The following is an 18,816-nucleotide window of genomic DNA, read 5'->3' on the forward strand; positions in this document are numbered from 1 at the left end:
GTTTTATAGGCGGTGTTGGGAATAGAACCCAGAGCATCGTACCTATTGGGCAAGCACACTCCAACTGAGCTACATCCCCATCCCTGTGAAACAAAATGAAATGATATAAACTACAAATGTGGAAATTCAAATCTTATAGGCAAGAAAACAAGAGGTGACAAACAGATTACTCTGGAGTAGCTAGGGCCAGGGCCGTGACCACGCCCACCGACCCGCCCTCGCCACGCCCCCACCAGGAGAGCCCCGCCTCCGGCTGCGCGCGCCCCTGTGGCTATAGCTCCCGCCCCCGCTGCTGACGTGCGGGGCGGAGCGGGTCGAGCGGGTTCCGTCGCGCCGTGCGCTTCCGCGGCTGCAGGGTCGTCGAGTCCTCGTGGTGGGGCGTCTCTGCGGGCTTGGCGCGCTCCCTCCTCCACCGGGACCCTCTCTCAGCACCTGGCGGGATCGCGGTGCAGCCGGAGAGTGGAGGGAGGTGAGTGTCGCCGGGAGCAGGCAGGACCGGGCGGGTACGCGCCCCGCTCTCCCGGGCTTTGTCTGCGCGGGGGCGGCGCGGGCACGTGCGCGCCCCTCCCCCATTGCGGGCCGCGCGGAGCGAGCGGGGGGGGGGGAGGGGAGGGAGGAGCGGGCCGGGGGCGGGAGCGGGCCGCGGCGGGGACTGAGTGCGGAAGGGTCGCGGGCCTCGGAGGACCGGAGGCGGGATCCGTCTGCGCGGGTGGGGGGCCCTTTGCGGAGGGTTCCCGCAGCCATAGCGGCCGAGCTTCGGGTCGCTCGCCGGGGTGGCCTGCGGAGGGGGTTGGAGAGCAACCCGCAAGTTGGGTGTTTACTCAGAGAAGTCTGCGGTGTGATGAAGGGTGGGTGGGGTGGACAGCGGTCGGCTCCCCCCCAGGGGTGAGGGGTTCTCAGGCTGGCTCCACGCAGGGATGCCCCAGCGGGTGGAAGGCACCTTGCTGGACACTGGAGAAGCGCTTATGAACACTCTCCCAGGATGCACTGATTGATGCTAAAAAATAGAAGAGGAGAAGTATTACCGGTATCCTACAGCCTTGACACGTTGCTCCAAAAATTTAGGCATTTTTCTTGGGGGGAGGGAGGGGGGAGAGGGCCAGCACGGGAGCTTTAAGGCCAGAATTCACTTTCTTAACTTTAGCTCAGGCTGGCCTCCCACCACTTGAGCCACTGCTCCACTTTGGCTTTTTGGTGTTTAATTGGAGATACATTTTTTTGTGAACTTTCCTGGCTGGCTAGCTTTGAACTGCGATCCCCACATCTCAGCCACCTAGGAAACTGAGTTCATTGGCACGAGCCACCAGAACTGAGCACTTGAACCACACCTCCAGCCCAGTAATTTGTTTATTTACTTTTGTTTTTTTTTGGGTCCGGTCGTGGGACCTGAACTCTGAGCCTAGGTGCTGTCCCTCAGCTCTTCAGCTCAGGGCTAGCACTCTACCACTTGAGCCACATTGCCACTTCCAGCTTTTTTCTGCTTATGTGTTGCAGGGCCTCATGCATGGGAAGCAAGCACTCTACCACTGAGCCAACTTCCCAACCCTGCATGGATGGAATTTTATTTATTTACTTACTTATTTTGTCAGTCATGGGGCTTGGACTCTGGGCCTGAGCACTGCCCCTCAGCTCTTCAGCTCAAGGCAAGCACTCTACCACTTGAGCCACATTGTCACTTCCTGCATTTTCTTTATGGCTAAGAATATTGAATCTTTCATTTCTTTCTTAATCTTTTTTTTTGGGGGGGGTCCGGTCGTGGGGCCTGAACTCTGGGCCTGGGCACTGCTGTCCCTGAGCTCTTCAGCTCAAGGCTAGCGCTCTACCACTTGAGCCACAGTGCCACTTCGGCTTTTTTCTTTTTGCTTATGTGGTGCTGAGGAATTGAACCCAGGGCCTCATGCATGCAAGGCAAGCACTCTACCACTGAGCCACCTTCCCAGCCCTTGTTTATTTACTTTTATGCATTTTGTGCCTGTTAGTGGGCTTGAACTCAGGACCTGGGTGCTTTACCTGAGCTTTTTTGCTCAATGCTAGTGGTCAGCCACTTGAGCCACCTCTCCACTTATGCATGAATAATGGAGATAAGAATCTCTTTCCTGTCTTGGCTGGCTGGTCCCTGGATCCTCAGATCTCAGCCTCCTAAGTAGCTAGGATTACAGGTTTGACGAGTTGCTGTCACCTAGCAAGAATTTATTTTTTTATGGGAAGTCTTTGAAAGTTTTAGTAGTGTAATTGAACTGCCAAATAAAGGAAAATTCTTGATGGAGCTGAGGAATCACAGAACACTGTTTTCTGTTGCTTTGGATTGGCTCATGGCAGTAGAAATGTGAAAGTAAAAGGGTGAAAAAATGTTTTGGAAGTCGAATTAACAAAATGGATTGGTGAGGGAAAAAGGAATGAAGTGAGGAATCCTTGCTTTTTTGACTTTGGAACAATTAAGAAGGTAAATGGTGAGGCTATTTACTGAGATGAAAATAGAAGAGAAAAATTGGAGGTGGAAAGAATTCCGAGTTTTATGTAGGATAAATTGAACTTGATATGCGTATTAGTTATGAAATTGGTATGTTGAAAAAGCAGTTGGAACTTTGGGCTCAAGATAGCAATTTGAGAGTAAACCATTCGCTCCTGCCTGTAATCCTAGCTACTCAGAAGACATATTTGAGGAACAAGGTTCAAAGCTAGCTGGAGCAGATAAATCGAGAGGTTTTATCTCCAGTTAACCAGCAAAAGGCTAGAAGTGAAGGTGTTGCTTAAGCGGTAGAATGTTAGTCTTGAGCTAAAAGGCCAAGCAAGAGGTCAAGACCCTGAGTTCAAGCCCCAGTACCAGTACAACAAAAACAAGCTGGGGGAGGGGGGTGGGAAGGTAACTCAGTGGTAGAGTGCTTGCCTTGCATGCATGAGGCCCTGGGTTCAGTTCCTCAGCATCACATAAACAAAATTCTGGAAGTGGTGCCGTGGCTCAAGTGGTAGAGCGCTAGCCTTGAGCTGAAGACCTGAGAGACAGTGCCCAGACTCAGAGTTCAAGCCCTACGACTGCCAAAAACAAAAACAAAAAAAAACAATCTGGGAGATGATCATATAGATGTATGAGAAGAGGTGAAGTCACTTAGGGAGGAAGTGTAGGGAGAAAGTGTCTCAGTGGCTCAAAGTGTTAGTGCACTAGTGAAAAAGTGTAGGGAGAGAAGCAAATGGGGCTCAGGTCTCATATTTGAAGGTTTAAAGAGGAAAAATATTGAGCAAAGATGCCAGGGCCTGGTGGCTTATGGTATACTAGCTACTCAAGAGACTTGAGACCTGGAGAACTGTAGTTCAAAGCCATCCTGCATAGAAAAGTCCTCAAGCTTCCATCTCTAAAATAACCAGCAAAAATCTGGCAGGAGGTGTGGCTTCAGTGTAGTAGATCACTAACCCAGCAAGCATGAAGCTTGAATTCAAAACCTAGTACCATGGCTGGGATGTAGCTCAATGGCAAAATTGCAAGTGCAATGTACAAAAAAAAAAGACTGAAAGAAAAAGACCAAAAAAAAAAAAAATACAGTCAAAACCTAGTACCAGCAAAGGAAAAGCAAATCAGACCAGGAGGTCTATGGAGAAATAAGAAACTGGTTTCTCTTGAAGACTAAAAATGCTTCTGTAATGTTTGATAAGATTGGCAGTCGCACTTGGCAGATTGTTGGTTTTATTATGAGGTCTGCTGTCTACAATTTCAGAAGTGGGAGGTGGGAAACAGATTAGTTGAATGGGATATAAGGAAGTGAAGACATAGGAATTAGAAAAAAATACTCTTTTTGGGGGCAGGAGGGCTTGGTTCTGGGGCTTGTCCTTGAGCTGCTCTGCTCAAAACTAGTACCCTGCCACTTGAGCCACAGCACCATGTCTGGCTTTTTCTGTTTATGTGGTGCTGACTAATCGAACCTAGGACTTCATGCATACTAGGCAAACACTCCACCACTAAGCCACCTTCCAAGCCCTGGACAAAAATAAATTTGTGAGATCCCATCTCAACAGAAAAATTTGGCCAGACACTCTGGCTTGTACCTCTAATTCTATCTACTCAGGAGGCTGAGCTCGGGGATCAAGGTTTGAAGCTAGCCTGGATAAACAAATCTGAGCAACTTCTTTTATCTTCAGTTAACCAACAAAAGCCAGAACTGAAGATATGGCTCAAGTTGTAGAGTGTCAGCCTTGAGTGAAAAAAATCAAGCAAAAGCATGGAAGCCCTAAGTTCAAATCTAGTACCTGCAAAAATAAGCAATAAAAAAAGAGAGGAAAAGAAAAAACCATGTGGTGATACACACCCATCAGCCCAAGTTTTGGTATGAAGCATACAGTAGGAAGATCACTGCAAGTACAGCCTGGGTAAAAAATGAGATCCTAAAAATAACCAATGTACCCAGGCTCTGGGGGCTCATGTCTATAATCCTAGCTACTCAAGAGGCTGAGATCTGAGGATTGCGCTTCAAAGCCTGCCTGGGCAGCAAAGTCCATGAGACTCTTTATCTCCAATAAACCAGCAGAAAACCAGAAGTGGTGCTGTGGCTCAAGTGGTAGAGTGCTAGCCTTGAGCTGAAGAACTGAGGGACAGCACCCAGGCCCAGAGTTCAAACCCCACAACTGACAAAAATAACCAGTGTAAAAAGGGGCTGGAGATGAGGCTTAGTGATAGAGCACCTGCCTAACCATCAAATACCCTGAGTTCAAACTCCAGTCTGGGGAGGGCAGTGGGAAGAAATGCTTGTTTCTTCATTGAACCATAGTTTTTTATGAATCTTTGTTGTCTCTTCTTTAAATTGGCCAGTCTCAAGTCTTTATACCTGCCCCTCTTTCAGTATATTTTCTACACAACTGCACATTAGTGCACTCTTTTTTTTTTCTTTCAGAAAACATGACATTTTCATATCATCTGCTCTAAAGGAGTATGAAAAAGAAGTGAGGTGCAGTTCAATGGTAGAGCCCTTGCCTAATCTTGAGCAAGGCTCTGAATTAGTTCCCCAGCATTGCTAAAAAGAATAATGGAGTATTAGAAGGTTAAAATTCACCTCATGTATAAGTTGGAATTTAATTTGTCTTTTGAAAAATGATAAGTGCTTTGGTAAGTAGAGATGGTTGAGGTGAAATCTGAATGCATTGGAAGGTGATTGAGATGTTCAAGCATGTGAACTTTGGTGATTACAAAGCTGCAGAGGTAGGAGAACTTGTTTTTCTAGATAGGGTGGTTTATTCTGCTCATGGAAGAGTGAGCTGTGGAGGGGAATCATTACTTGGCCTAAAGAAAGGTGATGGGGAAGAGGGTGGTATTCATTCACAGTTGTAAGTACATTGGGGATATTTTTGCCTTTTGTTTTTTTTTTTTCTTGGCAGGTCCTTCAGCTTAAACTCAAGGACTGGAGGCTGTCCCTGAACTTTTCTGCTCAAAGCCAGTACTCTACCACTTAGCCACAACTCCACTTCTGGCTTTTGGCTTGTTGAAAGGCAGAAAAGTCCACAAGACTTTTATTTCCAAGGTGGCTTCAAATCTGTGATCCTCAGATCTCAGCCTCCTGAGTAGCCAGGATTATGAACATAAGCCATTGACGCCTACCTTACCTAACTTGTGAGGTGTGTTAATTCAGGTATTTTTAGTAATAGTCACAAAGTTGTTCAGCCATCACTATGTCAAATTCTATGACATTTCTTATCCTCCAAAAGAAACCCCTTATCTATGAGTGGTCAGTCCCAATTCTCTTAACCTCTTAGCAGCTGCTTTCTGTGGACTTCTCTATTTGTAGAAATTTTATACAAATAGAAATATACTACAGATGGCTTCTTTGACATTGCTGTTTTCAGGGCTCATCCATATCATAGCATGTATTAGCGCTTCGTTTCTTCTTATTTATCTAAGTTTTTGTTATTATTTGGGATGTGTATGTGTGTTCATGGGCATTCTAGGGATCAAGCTCAGTCTTGCATATGTACCACTGGGTTACAAGCATTTCTTCTTCTTTTTGATCAGTTGTAGGGCTTGAACTCTGGGCCTGGGTACTGTTCCTGAGCTCTTCAGCTCAAGGCTAGTGCTCTCTCTACCACTTGAGCCACAGAGCCACTTCTGGTTTTCTGGTAGTTAATTGGAGACAAGAGTTTCACAGACTTTCCTGCTCAGGCTGGTTTTGAACTGCAATCTTCAAATCTCAGCCTCCTGAGTAGCTAGGATTACAGGTGTGAGCCACTGGCGTCCAGCTAGCATTTCTTCTTATTGCATAGTACATTTGCAAGAATATCCCATGCTTTGTTTTGCCATTCATCCATTGATGGACATTTGGGTTGTTTTCTACTTTTCCATTATAAATAATGCTGTTATGTTTATTCACTGTTAGCTCTTCTTTGCTTTGACAAGACACATGAAATAATATGTAAGAAGGAAAGATTTATTTTGGCTTAATGGTTTCAGAGATTTCGTTATTTGGCTCTAGTTTTTGAGCCTGTGGCAGAGGAAAGCTGTCATCATATGGCATCAGGAATTAAAAAGAGGATGGTGCTGGGTTCCAGTATGAAATAACATAACTTGCTTCCACTTGGTCTTACCTCCAAAAAGTTACACTACCTCCCAACATCCCATCAGCCTTCAGCTCCATTCAAACACCATAAGCAGGTACAAGTTGTTAAAAAAGGTTTAAGACCAAAACCATAAGAAAACCTTTTAATGTCTTATACTTTGGTTAAACTCCAAGATAAAAATAATCTTTCAAACTGTATAATTACCAGGCACTGGTGGCTCTCAGCTGTAATCCTAGTACACACACACACACACACACACACACACACACACACACACACACACACACACACACACACACACACACACACACACACACACACACACACACACACACACACACACACACACACGGCTGTAATCCTAGTACACACACACACACACACACACGGCTGTAATCCTAGTACACACACACACACAGCTGTAATCCTAGTACACACACACACACACACACACACACACACAGTGTAGAGTCACAGGAAATTCTTATTAAAAGGCCAGAATTCACTGAGTAGTAAGGGATCATGTCTGTAATACTAGCCACACACACACACTTTCTCTCTCTCTCTGTGTAGAGTCACAGGAAATTCTTACTAAAAGGCCAGAATTCACTGGGTAGTAGGGGGTCATGTCTGTAATACTAGCTATACACACACACACACACACACACAGTGTAGAGTCACAGGAAATTCTTACTAAAAGGCCAGAATTCACTGGGTAGTAGGGGGTTATGTCTGTAATACTAGCTAAACACATACACACACACAGTGTAGAGTCACAGGAAATTCTTATTAAAAGGCCAGAATTCACTGGGTAGTAAGGGGTCATGTCTGTAATACTAGCTATTCAGCCAGAAGTGGAACTGTGGCTCAAGTAGTAGAGCATTATCCTGGAGCAAAAAAGCTCAGGGACAGTGCCCAGGCCTGGAGTTCAAGCCCCAGGTCCAGCACACGCATGTGAGCACACACAGACATACACACAAACACAAATCCGTGTATCTCACTGTGTGTAAAGTATTACTTAATTTAGAAACAGACAATAAAGGACTGGGCACAGGGACAAACACTATAATCCCAGCTACTTCAGCGGTAAAGATAGGGAAGATTAAGGCTCAAGGTTGGTCAGTGAGACCCTCATTCTCAGCCAGGTGTAGTGGTGTACTTGTGGTTACAGCTACTTGGGATGCCATAGGAGGCTGGAGGTATGGGGCTAGCCTCGGATAAAACCATGAGAAACTACCTGAAAACTAAAGCAAAGAAAAGGACTGAGGGGCATGGTTCAAGTGGTAGAGCACTCACTCAGCAGGGTATACACTTTTCTGTATTCACCAAGTGTGTCTTGCAGATGAAACCATGCAAAGTCAAATTTGAAATGTACATTATGCTCAGGTAGTTCCCAAATATATGTTGCTTAGAAATCCATTTTCTTACAGCAAAATTGATTATTATTGTATGTTATATATAAGTATAGTTGGTAATATCTCAGTATATCACAATAAAGCAGTTTAAAAATATATACACAGGTGAGCATGGTGCTATTCACTTACAAATCTAGCGCTTGGTAAGTTGAGGACCATGAGTTTGAGGCAAGACCTGTCTCAAAACAACCAACCAGGGTCTGGGAAGGTGGCTCAGTAGTAGAGTGCTTGCCTTGCATGCATGAAGCCCTGGGTTCGATTCCTCAGCACCACAGAAGCAGAAAAAGCCGGAAGTGATGCTATGGCTCAAGTGGTAGAGCACTAGCCTTGAGCTGAAGAGCTGAGGGACAGTGCCCAGGCCCAGAGTTCAGGCCCCATGACTGACAACAAAACAAAACAAAAAACCACCCACATATACACTACTGCCAAATAATCTGGCCAAATGTATGTCAAGAATATGTAATAAGAGCGGGGTGCCAGTGGCTTACGCCTATAATTCTAGCTACTCAGGAGGCTGAGATCTGAGGATCACAGTTCAAAACCAGCTTGGACAAGGAAAGTCCATGGGACTCTTACCTCCAATTAGCCACCAGAAAACCAGAAGGGACGTTGTGGCTCAAAGTGGTAGAGAACTAACATTGAGCTAAAAAGAGTTTAGCAACAGCACCCAGGCTCTGAGTTCAAGCCCCACGACCAACAACAAAAGAAAGAATACACAATGGGAGCCAGTATTGGTGGCTCATACATTTAATTCTAGCTACTTAGAAGGCTGAGATCTGAGGATCATGGTTTGAAAGTTAGTGAGACCTTTTTTTTTTCCAAATTTATTTATTTATTTTTTTTGCCAGTACTAGGGCTTGAACTCTGCCTAGGCACTGTCCCTGAGCTTCTTTTGCTCAAGGCTAGCACTCTACCACTTGATCCACAGTGCTGCTTTCAGCTTTTTCTGAGTAGAGATAATAGTTTCACAAGCTTTTCTGACTTGGCTGGCTTTGAACTGCAAGCCTCGGATCTCAGCCTCCTGAGTAGCTAGGATTATGAGACACCAGTGCTAACTCTTTATCTCCAACTAAGTACCACAAAAAGTGGAAGTGTATGCTCAAAAAGCTAAGCAATGGCTCAAGCACACTAACCTTGAGCCAAAAAAAAAACAAAACCCCTCAAGGACAGCACCTAGTTCAAGTTCCAGGATCCCCTTCCTCATCCACAGAATACATAACATTGTAAGAATATAAAATGGTACAGCTGTTGTGAAACGTTTGGCAACTTCTCAAAAAGTTAAACACAGAATTACCATTTGATCTTGCAATCCCACCCTAAAATATGTACCCAAGAGAAATGAAAACATGTCCATGCAAAAATACCATGGTGCATGTTATGATTTGGCTCTTTTTGTTTGGGGGGGGGCAAGGGGGTAGTACAGGGCTGTGCTCTTGTTCATCTTTCTTGCTCATTGCTGACACTCTATTACTTGAGCCATGCTTTCAGCCCAGCTCTCTGCTGGTTAATTGGAGATGGCTCTCAAAGATTTTTTTTGTTTTCTGCCCAACCTAGCTTGAATCCTTAGGCCTCAGCCTTTTGAATAGCTGGGATTACAGGTGTGAGCCATCAGTGCTCAGTTCATGTTGTGAGTGAATGTAATTCAAAGTATAAAACATTAAAAGCTTTTCTAAGGTTTTGGTCTTAAGCCTTTCTTAACAACTTGTACCTGCTTATGGAGTTTGAATGGGGCTGGTACATTTACTTAAAAGCTTTCATTTTCTGGGCTGGGAAAGTCACTCAGTGGTAGAGCGCTTGCCTTGCATGCATGAGGCCCTGGGTTCGATTCCTCAGCACCACATAAGCAAAAGGAAAAAAGCTGGAAGTGGCGCTGTGGCTCAAGTGGTAGAGCACTAGCCTTGAGCTGAAGAGCTGAGGGACAGCGCCCAGGCCCAGAGTTCAAGCCCCACGACCGGATCCCTCCCCCAATAAACTTTCATTTTCATGTGTTGGCTGTGGGAAAAAAGCATTTTCTGTGCTGAATAGACAATATTTGAGTTTTATAATAGGCTGTTTTGATGAGGTAGAAATTTTAAGTTGGAGGAATAGATACAGTAATAGTCTTAGCCCTGGAAAATTGTTTATTTGATTTCCATCCAGGTATTTGGTTTTGGTCCAGTAATATAGAGAAAATCTGTTCTCACAAATTGTGAGAGTAACAGATTAAAAAAAAAATAGTTCACATCACCATCACAAGTTCAAAACCTGAAGAGTATTAGGACATTTTGTTTCAAAGTTGAATTGACAATTTCCAACAGCTGCTCACATTTCCTTTTCATAAATCTAAAAGCCAGGCAAGAAGAATCCTGAATGTAATTTAATCCTGGGTCATTTGTGAGAGCCTGCCTCAGCAGATGTATCTGGCTTTAGCTAGAATTTACTTAAATGTGGCATGTGTATAGTTTAGTATTTATTGTTTTTGCTAGATAGCAGCAAACCTGGTTTATTTAAGAATGTTCAGAGCAGAATCTTCCTTAAGCGTTTTTTTTTGTTGTTTTGTTTTGTTTTTGTTTTTTTGCAGACCTGGGGCTTGAACTCTGGGCCTGGGCACTGTCTCTGAGCTTCTTTTGCTCAGGGCTAGCACTCTACCACTTGAGCCACAGTACCATTTCCAGCTTTTTCTGTTAATGTGGTACTGAGCAATTGAACCTTGGGCTTTATGCATGCTAGGTAAGCACTCTACCATTAAGCCATATTCCCAGCTCCAACACATCATGAGTTTTATAGATGAGTAAATGAGGATGATGTTTGACTTGGTGGCCTCTGCTTTACAGATAATCTTATAAAATCCCATACGTTCTGTAAGACTTTTGGCCACTGAGGAAGCACTTTGGTGAATTGTCTGACCTCTGTTTTGAGATTTATTTGTGAGTAGAAGGTAGAGGATTTTGGTTTGGTTTTTTTTTTTTTTTTTTTTTTTTTTTGCGTTGGTCGTGGGGCTTGAACTCTGGGCTTGGGTGCTGTCCCTGCGCTCTTCAGCTCAAGGTGAGTGCTCTACTGCTTGAGCCACAGCACCACATCCAGGTTTCTAGTGGTTTATTGGAGATAAGAGTCTCACAGACTTTCCTGCCCAGGCTGGCTTTGAACCTCAATCCTCAGATCTCAGCCTCCTGAGTAGCTAGGATTACAGGCATGAGCCACCAGCGTCCTGTCTGCACTCAGGAAAAGGAGTAAGGCTTATATAACTACCAAAGTTTTTCTCTGTTTAATTACAGAACAAAGAAGAAACAAGACTGCCTTTTTTTTTTTAATTAACTTTACAAAGATAGTAATTAGATTTTAGGGTGCTCCAAAAATACTTATTTTCCAAATTATAGCAATTGACTCATGATTATCAACTAACATTTAATAAATTGCTAGGATATTTACAAATGCATGAAGCATAGTGATGTTACACAATACAACAGAAAAAAAAATGTTCTCTTGGATCTAGGCTTTACATAGCTACCATTCCATAATGAATCACCCCACCCATATCAAGTGCTCATATATATCTCTAAGATGGACTAACACAGTTGTCTGTGTTTTGTTTGTTGGGTTGTTTCTGTTTTGGTGGTACTGGAAATTGAACTCAGCCCCAAACTTGCTAGGCAGGTGCTCTTACCACCTAGTAGAACTGGTGATTTTCAAGGTAAGATTTCACTCATGCTCTTGCTTTCCCAGGCTGTGATCCCTTTATTTATGCTTCTCCTATTGCTGGGATGACAGACTCATACCATTCCCCTAGCCATTGTCTTGCCCACAGCTAGGATATCAAGTGTTCTGTCACTGCCCCCAGATATTGGTTGAGATAGTCTCAAGAACTTGTTTTTTGCCTGAGCTGGTCTTGAACATTATTCTCCCAAGTAGCTAGGATTATAGGCTTGAGTCGCTATACTCAGCCATTTTTCTTTATTTAGCAACTTTCCTTTTTGTGTATGTGTGTGCCAGTAGTGAAACTTGAACTCAGGGCTTTGCTCCCTTGCTTAGCTTTTTTTGTGTGTGTGTTAGTTGTAGGGCTTGAACTCTAGGCCTGGGTGCTGTCCCTGAGCTCTTCAGTTCAAAGCTAGCATTCTACCACTTGAGCCACAGCACCACTTCTGGTTTTCTGGTGGTTAATTGGAGACAAGAGTCTCACTGACTTTCCTGCCTGGGCTGGCTTTTGAACCATAATCCTCAAATCTTAGCCTCCTGAGTAGCTAGGTGGTGTGAGCCACCTGTGCCTGGCTCTTGCTTAGCTTTTTTTCTCAAGGCTGATGCTCTACTACTTGAACTATATCTTTACTTCTGGCTTCTTGCTTTTTAGTTGGGGATAAGAGTCTAATGAATTTTTCTGCTTAGGTTGACTTAGAACCTGGATTCTCAGATCTCAGCCTTATTATAAGCATGAGCCACCAGCAACTGGCTACATCAACTTTTATGTATTATATAGCATTTATCTATGTGCATAATGTTACTTATTTGTTAACTTACTGTTTTACAGTGAAGAACTGAATATCACCATGTCTGGAATCAAGAGAACAATTAAAGAAACTGACCCTGATTATGAAGATATAGCTGTGGCCCTTCCAAATAAGCGACAAAAAGCAATTGAGAATTCAGGTAGAAATTGACTAACCCAAAATACATGGTATAAAAAATGAACTATGAAAAAAAAATGCACTATTTTGGGGGGGTAGAAAGGGATGGGAAGAGGAAACAAAGGAGGAGGCAACAGTGTTTGATAAGAAATATACTCATTATCTTGCCCATGTAATTGTAACCCCTCTGTATGGTATTTTCACAATTAAAAAAAAAAGAACTATGTCACTTGAAGGGGGAGAATGAAGGAAGGGATGACATAGATCAAGAAGCATTGTCCTCATTGTCCCTTAGTACAACTACTTACTAGTAAAAAAAATTGACTTGCCTTAGGAAATTATTTCTTAGTTTACATTTACCTTCACTCTTAAGAAATGAAATTAATTTCCATATCTGTGTATATAATTCAGAGGAGGTTATAAGAGGGAGTTGTTAAGTATTTCGTGTAATAGTACATAATGCCAGGAGCTTGTGGCTCATGCCTTAATCCTAGCTACTCAGGAGGCTGAGATCTGAGGATGGAGGTTCAAATCTAACCTGGGCAGGAAAGGCCATGAGACTCGTATCTCCAATTAACCATCAAAAAACCGGAAGTGGCACTGTAGCTCAAGTGGTAAAGTGCTAGCCTTGAGCTGAAGAGCTGAGGGACAGCGCCCAGGCCCAGAGCTCAAGCCCCATAAGTGACCCCCCCAAAAAAAAAGTACATAATGGTGGTATAAAAGGCAGATCTGGGGGGCTGAGAAGGTGGCTCAGTGGTAGAGCACTTGCCTTGCATGCATGAGGCCCTGGATTCGATTCCTCAGCACCACATAAGCAAAAAGAAAAAAACCGGAAGTGGTGCTATGGCTCAAGTGGTAGCGTGCTAGCCTTGAGCTGAAGAGCTAAGGGACAGCGCTCAGGCCCTGAGTTCAGGCCCCACGACCGGACCCCCCCCAAGGAAAAAAAAAAAGGCAGATCTGGTTCTGAGGGTTACAGTTCAAAGCAGCCTGGGCAGGAAAGTTGTGAGACTCTTATCTCCAGTAAACCACTAGAAAACTGGAAGTGGCGCTGTGGCTCAAGCGGTAGAGCACTCCCTTTGAGCTGAAGAGCGCAGGGACAGCACCCAAACCCAGAGTTCAAGCTCCACGACTGACCAAAAAAAAAAAAAAAAAAAGGCAGATCTGGTAGAAACACATCAAGTAGAGTGTGAAAGTGGTAGTAATGAAACAGACTAAGTTTTAGCTATTTTTGCATGTTCTTATAGTCTTTTAAGATATTTGGACTATAAAGTATAATCATGTGAGGTGATTATGGGTGATACATATATAAAGGCTATTTTAATGATTGCGTTATTTTAATGTGCATAGACATAGTTTCATCAGACTTGTTTTGTGACTTACTATATTAAAATAAATTATTAACTAATTTTTAAAGACTAAATTTTAGCCGGGTGCTGGTGGCTCACGCCTGTAATCCTAGCTACTCAGGAGGCTGAGATCTGAGGATCTCGGTTCAAAGCCAGCCTGGGCAGGAATGACCGTGAGACTCCTATCTCCAATAAACCACCAGAAAACCGGAAGTGGCGCTGTAGCTCAAGTGGTAGAGCGCTCGCCTTGAGCTAAAGAGCTGAGGGACAGCGCCCAGGCCCAGAGTTCAAGCCCCACGACCGACAAAAAAATAAAATAAAATAAAGACTAAATTTTAAATTGAATTAAAGTTTTACATGTGTGTTAGCCAGTCTTCTATCACTGATGAAATGCCTGAGAAGTCAATGAAAGAAGGAAATATTTGTTTATTTATTTATTTATTTAGCCCAGTCCTAGTTCTTGAACACAGGGGCCTGGGTGCTGTATTGTAACTTCTCAGGTTCAAGACAAGTGCTCTACTGCTTGAACCACAGTACTGCTTCTAGATTTTTGTGAGTAGTTTATTGGAGATAAGTGGCTTACACTGGTAATCTTAGCTATGCAGGAGGCTGAGATCTGAGGATTGCGATTTGAAGCCAGCACGTGCTAGAAAGTCTGTGAGATTCATCTCGAGTTAAATCAGAGAAAATACCAGAAGTGGCATTGTGGCTTAAGTTGTAGTGTACTAGCCTTTAGCAAAAGAAGCTCCAGGATAGTACCCAGGCCCCAAATTCAAGCCTCAGGACCAGCAAAAGAAAAAAATCTTACCAACTTTCCTGCCCAGGCTGGCTTTGAACTGTGATCCTCAGATCTCAGCCTCTTGAGTAGGAGTACAATTGGGAGCCACCAGCACCTGGATTTACTTAGATTCATAGTTTCAGTCCAAGCCATGTCTCCCTTACTTTGATCCTCAGATTGGTAGAATGTCTGATAGTATAATAGAGGAGGCTGCTCACTAAATGGCAGCCAGGAACCAGAGCTTGGAGAGTCAGCAGGCCAGCCATATAGCTAAGGGAAAAATGTTCCTTTCATACCCAGTGAGCTACTTCCTTCAAGTAGGCCACTTCTGGAGTTTCCACTACCTCAATTGCTTCATCAGCTGAGGACCAGACTTTTAGCACATGGCATTTAGGGGACATTTAAGATCTATACTAGATTTATTTGGGAAAAAAGTTAGACATATCTTTTTTCTTTCGTTTTTTAATGCTGGTCCTAGAGCTTGAACTCAGGGCCTGGACACTGTCCCTGAGCTTTTTTGCTCAAAGCTAGTGCTCTACCACTTGAGTCACAGCTCTATTTCTGGTTAGGTTTTTTTATTTATTTATCTTTTTGGTGTTTATTTGGCAGATGAGTTTCTTGGACTTTCCTACTTGTGCTGACTTTGAACTGTGATCCTTAGATCTTATCTTCTTGAGTAGCTAGGATTACAGGCATGAGCCATCAGCACCCATCTTAGACATATTACTTCAGAGCATTCTTTTATATAACCACAGTACAGTGATCAAAACTAACTTTTTTTGCCAGTCCTGAGGCTTGAACTCAGGGTCTGGGCATTGTCCCTGAGCTTCTTTTGCTCAAGGCTAGCACTCTACCCCTTGTGCCACAGCACCACTTCTGGCTTTTTCTGTTTATGTGGTATTGAGGAATTGAACCTAGGCCTTCATGAGTGCTAGGCAAGCACTCTACTACTAATGCATGTTCCCATCCCCCAAACCAAGACATTTTAACATTATTATATTATGTGACAAGTTGTCCCAGGCATGTATTTTACAACCAGATTTTTCTCCTTCAGAATTTATTGAGGTCACACTGAGAATTTATTTGTCATATCTCTTCAGTTTCTTTTCAGTTTCCTCAAACTCTTTATCTTTTTTGTCTTGACTAATTGAATGATACAGGCCAATTATTTCTGTAGAATGTCGTTCGGTTTGGTTTTGTCTGATGTTTCATTGTGATTAGATCCAGCATTTTTACAGGAATGTCACACAGTGATACAATAGTCCTCTCAGTGCTTTGTTCTTGTTTCTGTTGCTGTTGACCAAATCAAGACAACTATTGAATTGGGCTTGGACGTACTTTATATTTCTTATGTAGCTCGAGATGCTGCTGTCCAGAAGATTGAGACTATTATCAAGGAACAATTTGCTCTTGAAATGAAAAATAAAGAACATGAAATTGAAGTCATTGACCAGGTATAAATGATAATACATTGAAAAAAGACATTTAAATCTGTGGGGGAAAAGTATATGGTGATTGTTGTATGTTATTTTTTTGTGTGTGTATATGTATATGCTGGTCCTGTGGCTTAAACTTGGGGCATGGTTGGTGTGTGTGCGTGTGTGTGTGTGTGCGTGTGTGTGCGCGCGCGCGTGCGTGCGTGCGTGCGTGTGTGTGTGTGTGTGTTATGGGGCCTGAACTCGGCCTGGGCATTGTCCCTCAGCTCTTGAGCTCAAGGCTAGTGCTCTACCACTTGAGCCATAGCATCACTTCCGGTTTTTTCTGTGTATGTGGTACTGAACCCAGGGCCTCATGCATGCAAGGCAAGTACTCTACCACTGAGCCACTTTCCCAGCCCATGTGTGAATTTTTTGCTCAAGGCTAGCACTGTACCACTTGAGCCAGAGCTCTGCTTCTGGCTTTTTTTTGCCAGTCCTGAGGCTTAAACTCAGTCAGGGCATGGGCATTGTCTCTGCATTTCCTTTGCTTAAGGCTAGCACTCTACCATTTGAGCTACAGCACAACTTCCAGCCTTTTCTGTTTATGTGGTACTAAGGAATTGAACCCAGGGCTTCATGCATGCTAAGCAAGCACTCTACCACTAAGCCACATTCCCAGCTTATGCTTCTGGCTTTTTAGTGGTTTGTTGGAAATAAGAGTCTCAGGGTCTTTCCTGCCTAGGCTGGCTTTGAACCTCAATTCTCAGATCTCAACCTCCTGAATAGAATTACAGATGTGAGCCACCAGCACCCAGCAATCCTAATCTCAAGAGCCTCATAAGTAGCTATGATTACAGGTATGACCCACTAGCACCAGCCTTTTGTTTCTATTTATTTATTTATGTATTTTATTTATTTATTTTTTTTTGGGGTCCAGTCGTGGGGCCTGAACTCTGGGCCTGGGCGCTGTCCCTCAGCTCTTCAGCTCAAGGCGAGTGCTCTACCACTTGAGCCACAGTGCCGCTTCCGGCACTGAGGAATCGAACCCAGGGCCTCATGTATGCAAGGCAAGCGCTCTACCTCTGAGCCACCTTCCCAGCCCCAGCCTTTTGTTTTTAAAATGACAATATCTCACAGTGTAGTTGACCATGCTGGTCACAAAGTCCTGATTCTTCTGCCTTAGCCTAGATAGGAAAGTCTGTGAGAAGTAGTTTCACAGACTTATCTCACTGGAAGTAAGAATCTCTAGTTAACCACCAAAAGCCAGGAATGGAGCTGGATCAAGTGGCAGCCTTAAATCTTTGCCAATCTCTTGGTAAGAAATGCTTTGTTTTTCTTTGATTATTTGTGCTCTTATTCATGTCTTGTTTTGTGAGTTGTATGTCACTTGGGTTTGCTGTTTTCTAAAGTAACATGTAAACACTTGTTTTTAGCGATTGATTGAAGCAAGAAGGATGATGGATAAACTTCGTGCCTGTATTGTAGCAAACTACTATGCTTCTGCAGGTCTTCTAAAAGTTTCTGAGGTAATAATTTCTTAAGTCACTTGCCAACCACATTTGTTGGTTAGGCAAGGGTAAGTTATGTCAGCATGTAATGCCTGGCTTTCATTTTGGTGCCAGTGATTAAACTTGGGGTCTCCTACACACATTTTATCATTCAGCAACTTTCACAGTCCCTACTCCTGTTTCTGAAAAATCACATTTACAAATTCTGGGTACATACGAATTTTTGGTGTGATTGGGGTAAACTATTCAATATAAGCCAGATTCTTTTGTTTTTCTTTTTTTTTTGGTCAGTCATTGGCCTGAACTCTTAAGTCTGGGTACTATCCCTCAGCTCAAGGCTAGTGCTCTACCTACTTCACAGAGCTGCTTCTGGGTTTTTTTGCTTATGTGGTGCTGAGGAATCAAACCCAGGGCCTCATGCATGAAAGGCAAGCCCCTAAGCCAGATTCTTTTTAAAAAATTTTTTATTGTGAAAATACCGTACAGAGGGGTTACAATTACATGGGCAAGGTAATGAGTACATTTCTTATCAAGCATTGTTGCCTCCTCCTTTGTTTCCCCTCCCATCCCTTCCCATCTCCTCCCCCCCCCCCACACACACCTCCCCAGCCAGATTCTTATCTAATCTCTTATATAGCTCCATATTAGGTTTAACATAATGGAAATCATGAGGTAACATCTTCATGATGGAGTATTTGAAGCAGCTATTTCTGTTTAAAAAACATACTCATTTAGTCTTTTGTTTTGCCAATAGCAGTTCTGATCAGTGGTATTTAATGGTCTAGAAGTACATAGATTTTTATCTTGTTATGCTGATTAGGATTTATCAAGGTTATTGAAGCATGCTTTTGTCTATTATCTGACATCTAATTATTTTTACTTATAAAAATTTCTTATTTAATTTCATTTACTTAAAATAATTAGTCTAAGAATCCCTTATTAGACATTACCACATTTATAGTTCTGAGAAACTTTTATTATTGACCTTTATCTGCTTTGAGGCTTTGATTCTGAAAGAGTAGTGATTCCTTTTCACCAAAACAAATATTTTTAGAAACAATGTTTTAAAGTAAATAATACAGTTCTAAAAAGGGCATCCTAGGAACGTAACTACATTGCATGACATAATGAGATGCAGTATATTTTTTGTTTGTTTTTTGAAGCGAATAAAGAATAATTTACTAGAAAAGTAAACTTGTACCTTGAGGAGTGAGATAGA

General features: G+C 43.1%; 1 protein-coding gene across 3 annotated transcripts in view; it reads left to right on the top strand.

Moving 5' to 3' along the window:
• The first annotated feature begins 323 nt into the window (after positions 1-323).
• The window catches only part of Yeats2 (YEATS domain containing 2), a 98,747-nt gene continuing 80,254 nt past the window's right edge, over positions 324-18,816 (top strand). For 2 of the 3 annotated variants that reach the window (XM_070029681.1, XM_070029683.1), the window contains exons 1-4: positions 324-469; positions 12,451-12,569; positions 16,028-16,125; positions 17,523-17,615. In XM_070029681.1, coding sequence (XP_069885782.1) covers positions 12,470-12,569; positions 16,028-16,125; positions 17,523-17,615 — 291 coding nt within the window. In that variant the 5' untranslated portion in view covers positions 324-469; positions 12,451-12,469. Of the gene's footprint in view, positions 470-5,078; positions 5,599-12,450; positions 12,570-16,027; positions 16,126-17,522; positions 17,616-18,816 lie in introns of those variants that run through there. The other variant, XM_070029682.1, reaches the window with a different exon arrangement.

The sequence above is a fragment of the Dipodomys merriami genome, unplaced genomic scaffold (assembly GCF_024711535.1).
Source record: "Dipodomys merriami isolate MVZ:Mamm:240054 unplaced genomic scaffold, mDipMer1.0.p SCAF_2, whole genome shotgun sequence".
Taxonomy (NCBI): Eukaryota; Metazoa; Chordata; class Mammalia; order Rodentia; family Heteromyidae; genus Dipodomys; species Dipodomys merriami.